This window comes from Leuciscus leuciscus, assembly GCF_965113295.1.
Source record: "Leuciscus leuciscus genome assembly, chromosome: 4".
Taxonomy (NCBI): Eukaryota; Metazoa; Chordata; class Actinopteri; order Cypriniformes; family Leuciscidae; genus Leuciscus; species Leuciscus leuciscus.
In genome coordinates, this window is record NC_138728.1 from 6,836,680 (window position 1) to 6,841,822 (window position 5,143).

Consider the following 5,143-nt stretch of genomic DNA (forward strand, 5'->3'; position numbering starts at 1 on the left):
AGAAGTGCATATTTTATTGCAATAAACATATATAAGTTACTTATAACTTAATATAATCAACATTTTTAAAAGAGTTTATATTTCTCCATCCCTTTTAACTCGATTATGCAGTTCGCAATGATTCATGGGATTGTAGTTCTTTCCCTCACTAAAGCCGTTAAGCTCACAGTCTTGTACCTTTATTTATTTTTTTATTTATTGCTTCAAATCAAAGTTTGTAATATTATGATTTACCTCGTATTTGATTGGCTTTGTTCACGGCTTAACACTTTTAAACAAAGACTTTTTTAAAACCCCTATTAGAGAAATGAATGGGGAGAAAAACACTTCCTGAACCAGCGCCGCTGAAAAAGTGGATGGGCACTAATGCACTCTATAGGCAACATTTGGTTTCAGATGCCAATTGGTTTGATTAGTTTATGTAATGCAATAAAATTTGATACATTAGACGTTATTCAGTTATGTGGTGTAATTAAGGGGCGAAAGAGACTGTGTAATAAGAGAGTGTTCTGGTTCTGCATTATGCAGCCAAGATTGCAGACACTGGTTTCCGCCGTGGATAATTATTCCCACAGCTCTCCGGGACAGTAAGAATAACTTAATTAAGTTTATATTTCATCGTTCTTTGATCTTAGTGTCATTATTACTAATAAAGTACATCTGAATGTGGAGGAGACCTGTCAATCAAGCTGTCAATGTTAACCAAACAAGTAGCTTCAGGCATTGAAACTTATGCACACACACACTCATAGACAGTTTGTAATTGGCATGTTTTATTTGCTTTTGTTGAGATTTTTATATATTTACATGAGATTTATTCTCTTTACATGTTTTTTGACACAACACAAGTCTTTATATTTACATAAACAGTTCGCCAAACACCAGACAAGCTCACACTTTGCTCAGTTAAAGATTGGCACGACCGATACAAGATGCAGCTCAAGTTATACACCAGTGCTAATATCAAATTATATTTATTTGTCAGTCATAAAACTGACGCATAAAACGTACACACACTTACGATACACTCTTTTGCTCCCACCCAATCAAAAAGAGCTTTGTGTTATCGATGTAAACAAATAAGACACACATCAGCCTAAGAAATGAAGCTGAGGTTCTCACCAATAAGTCACAGACTTTAGCCATAAAGGAAAGTACAACACGACATAATGTGCTGTAAAAAATAAATGATTCATTTATAAGAATGAACACAACATTCCTCAGTAGATTCTCATTCATGGTATTATGAAATTATTCTCTCTTCCACCATGAATATTTCATGTTTTTAAGTAAGGAAGCAGAAAATGAGCTGACTCGCACCACACCATTAGTATCTTTTGTAAATAAATCCTCATTATGTGTGATAAAATGGTTTTTACTAGATATACTCTTTTATTTATACATTTATTTTCATGTCTTTGGTCATCTCCATCCCATCGGGCTCCATAGGCACACACTGACTTGATTTGCGCGAGCAGTCGAGCTGCAAACACTGACTGGATTTGCGGGAATAGTCTAACCCTACAGACTGACTGGACTTTCGGGAGTTGCACGTGTCTCTCCAAGAGTCGAACCCATCTTTGGTCCGGGCGGCGGTCAGCTTGGACAGGAGGGTGTTCCTCCTGATGCTGCTGTCCGAGTCCTCTTTATGGAACGTGTTTTGGGGTTTGTTCCAGCAGGAGAAACAGCCTAAGAAGTCGTAGAGGAGGTGACCGCTGAAGAGCATGTAGATCCACGGGTTACAGCAGCTGTTGAGACTCGCCAGCAGGGCAGAGAGGGTCACTGCAGCATTTTCAGAATCTGAGAAGAAATAAGATGGCGTTAGCCTTGTGGTTAAAGATTTGGTCTGATAACTGGAAGGTTGCAGGTTTAGACCTTGCAAAAGTACAATTAGGAATTGGGATTGCAGGTTGAACTACTTTTTTGTAATGTATTTTGTCATTTTTAATGTGTTTTCTTTTTCTTTTCTCTCTAGTTGAAGCACTAACATTGAACTGAAATCTGTTTTGACTCTATATTTTGACTCACAATACTATAGTGCAATCTGATTATGCAGTTCTCATGAATAAAAGGTAGCTATCAATATGCCCTCCCAGACTTATGAACAAAATATTAGGTAATCAATTTTTATTATTTTTTCGTGGTGTACAAGTATGTATCCATATGGGAAGATGCAATTCCAATAAAACAATATTAGATTTATATAAGGAGCATTATGTAATGGTACAGTATATAAACACTGATAATAATGAAAAAAACAGTAATACAAGCCCCTGTATCCTTTAATCTCAAAGGAATGCTAATGGAATTCCAGAAAGAACCCTCTGAGAGACAGATAAGATCTTCCTGGATAAACTGAAATTCTGAAAAATACACTGAAGCAAAATGCAGTATGATTTTATAAAGATAATTCTTATTGTTTGGTCTCATTAGGAGTGCTTCTTCATTTTTTTTTTTATAGAAATACCATTAGGATTCCCATTTGTAAGGAAAATGAACAACATGTATGCAGATATTTTTGGACATGCCTGTAGTTACACTTGGTTTGTTTTATGCCAGAATTAGGCTTTGAAAAGCGAATTACACTTGAAAGGAATAGGAATGATGGGCTTTAAAACCTTCAAAATTAAATCAAAGAATAAAAGTAAAGTGGGTCTTAAAAGCTCATTGTTTTTGCTGTTGTTGTTGTTTTACATATACATAAACATATTTAGGTTTAAAAAAAAATTGCGAATACAACCGTTGTCCGAGTTACACAGAGTGCGCAAGGTAAATATGTGTATAGGTTTTTCGCGAGGACGTCACGTAACCATATCAAGAGCTGCTCGATCCCCGTGCGTTTTGGAGGGTAGGCTATAGCATACGTCGAAAAAAAGTTTGTCACTATGTGTAAGGCTTTTATAGAATTACACAACACATTTATCATAAAAAATTATTCACGTTTTGTTTAAACATCTTTAAAACATATGGCGCTAGGGGCGCAAAAAGACGAACCTTAACCGCTCGCATCCAGAAAATTACTACAAGAAATACTTCGACCAACTAAAAGTCTTCGAATAATTAACTACTCTTAATATTGTGTTTAAATATATATTTACATTTAATATGTGTGACTCTATGGCATCTTACCATCCCAGGGGAAGTTTTCATCCCAGACTGACCACATTTGCACGATGAAGAACGGAGCCCAGCACACAATGTACGCCAAAACAATCACGAATGTCATCTTCACCGTTCTGAGTTTGGCTCTTGAGATGATGGTGACGCTATTGACAGACGCCTTTCCAATCATCCCGTTCTTAGTGCTGTGTGGGGAGCCTCTCCTGGTCTTGCACTTGAAGTTCTTCCAGATACTGTGGCATATGAACCCGTAGCAGATCATGAGGATGGTTACAGGGATGAGGAAGATGCCCACGGTGATCCAGGTGATGTAGGCTCGTATGCCCCACGGCTCGATGAAGTGTCCCCAGCAGTCATACACATCCGAGCCGTTCTGGATCTCGCTCAGGGAGAAGATGAAGTATTGAGGGGTGCTGAGTAACAGGCTGCAGAGCCAAGTGGACCCGATCATGATGTAGGCGCGCTGAGTGGGCTGCTGGAGGGTCTTCAGAGGGTGGCAGATGGCGATGTAGCGGTCCAGGGTCATCATCACCATCATGTAAGTGGACGCGAACATCCCCAGGACCTGGAGATGCTTGACAATCCGGCAAAGAAAGTCTGGTCCGTAAAACCTGAAGGTGATCTCCCAGCAGAGCTGTGGAAGAACCTGGAAGAAAGCCACCACCAGGTCCGCGAGACTCAGGTGCTTGATGAACAGGTGCATGCGCGAGCTCTTCTTCTTGGTGTTGTGCATGGCCAGCAGCACGCACAGATTTCCGATGACCGCCACGAGGAAGGTGACGCTCAAAACCGTGATCTCCATTTTGGCCACGTCTTCGTTCCTGCCGTACGGATCGGTGTGGTTGCTCGCCGCGATTTGGTGCGACGTGTTGCTCATGGTTGGGTTTGGAAACGAACTGTGATTCCCATGCGTAAAAGCGCGTACGGGTATATGGAGAAGCGCGCGCGCTACCCCATGGGTCTCATTACGCACGGACGCTTGTGCGTAAGAGGCAACCGATCGGGAGTCCCCACAGAGTCCCCAAGTGAGAACACTTAGACTGGGAAGGACCGATGCATTTAAGTTTCAGAGACACGGATCATATTCTGGTAGTCCACATAACTGTGCCTGAATTGTGGTGATCTGACTCACAAATGTCATGAGGATTGTCTGATAAGTGTTGCATTCCTTAAATCCAGCCCCCATTGAAGAGGCTGGCAAGCTCAAGACCCGCCTCTCTATCCTCAACTGCCCGCCCAAACAACATTAAAGCAACCTTAGCACCAGTAGATGTAAGTACGCGCGCCGCGCGCCCTAATTGGAACCAATCGAGCGCGTTACGTTTCATTGTACGTTGACAGAATGATCATATATGTCAAAGTCTTTACAAAGCCTTTTTATTCTAAGTTTTAATTTAGCTGTACAATCTGTAGTAATTATTATTAGCTTTATATAAATCAACAGGTGGTTTGCCATTTTGGAAATATAGTCTTGTTTTTCACTTGTGTTTTCTCTGTGGGAACCCCGATTGTCGGTAATGACAAAGGGAAACATTAATAACTTCTCTAATTTGAACAAGTCATGTTCGAAATACAAATTTCATATAGTTAAGGAAAAATGCATTGAGCTTGTGGCACACACTGATCTTGAACTAATGTCAGCTGGCAATCTTACAGGGACTTGTATAGTCAGAATTACAAGCATGCATGTGTATGAGAAAGCAAGAGACATTTGGATCCAATATAGTTAGTTATTGGCATTATACTTGCATCTTGTGTTTATCAGTAACTGGCCAGAAAAAAGTGAGACACTACACAGCTCAGTCCTGTATTTAATTTTGATCCTTTTCGTGTCCAAATTGTAGTGTAACCACCAAACAGGAATACTGATACTGGACAGTATGTACAGTACACTGCTGTGATTGTGAAATACTACAAATTACGCTTATTTTGTTGTCACATGATCTCACTGCATTACATGTTAATGCAGCAACAGGCATCCATTATCATCAATGTAATATATATATATATATGGAGTACAGTC

At 39.9% G+C, this 5,143-nt stretch overlaps 1 protein-coding gene across 1 annotated transcript; it reads right to left on the reverse strand.

Moving 5' to 3' along the window:
• Positions 1-751: 751 nt before the first annotated feature.
• Positions 752-4,265, reverse strand: avpr1ab (arginine vasopressin receptor 1Ab). Its single transcript, XM_082167135.1, has 2 exons — positions 3,130-4,265; positions 752-1,800 (listed from the first exon to the last, which is right to left on the reverse strand). Exons 1-2 carry the CDS (start codon positions 3,995-3,997, stop codon positions 1,397-1,399), a joined length of 1,272 nt encoding a protein of 423 aa, XP_082023261.1. The 5' UTR covers positions 3,998-4,265; the 3' UTR covers positions 752-1,396.
• Between the last annotated feature and the right edge of the window lie 878 nt (positions 4,266-5,143).

Coding starts and splice junctions, on each gene's coding strand:
- avpr1ab (XM_082167135.1), bottom strand. CDS start 3,997: ATGAGCAACACGTCGCACCAAATCGCGGCGAGCAACCACACCGATCCG. Junction 1,801..3,129: donor TGAAAACTTCCCCTGGGATG/GTAAGATGCCAT, acceptor ATTTCTTCTCAG/ATTCTGAAAATGCTGCAGTG.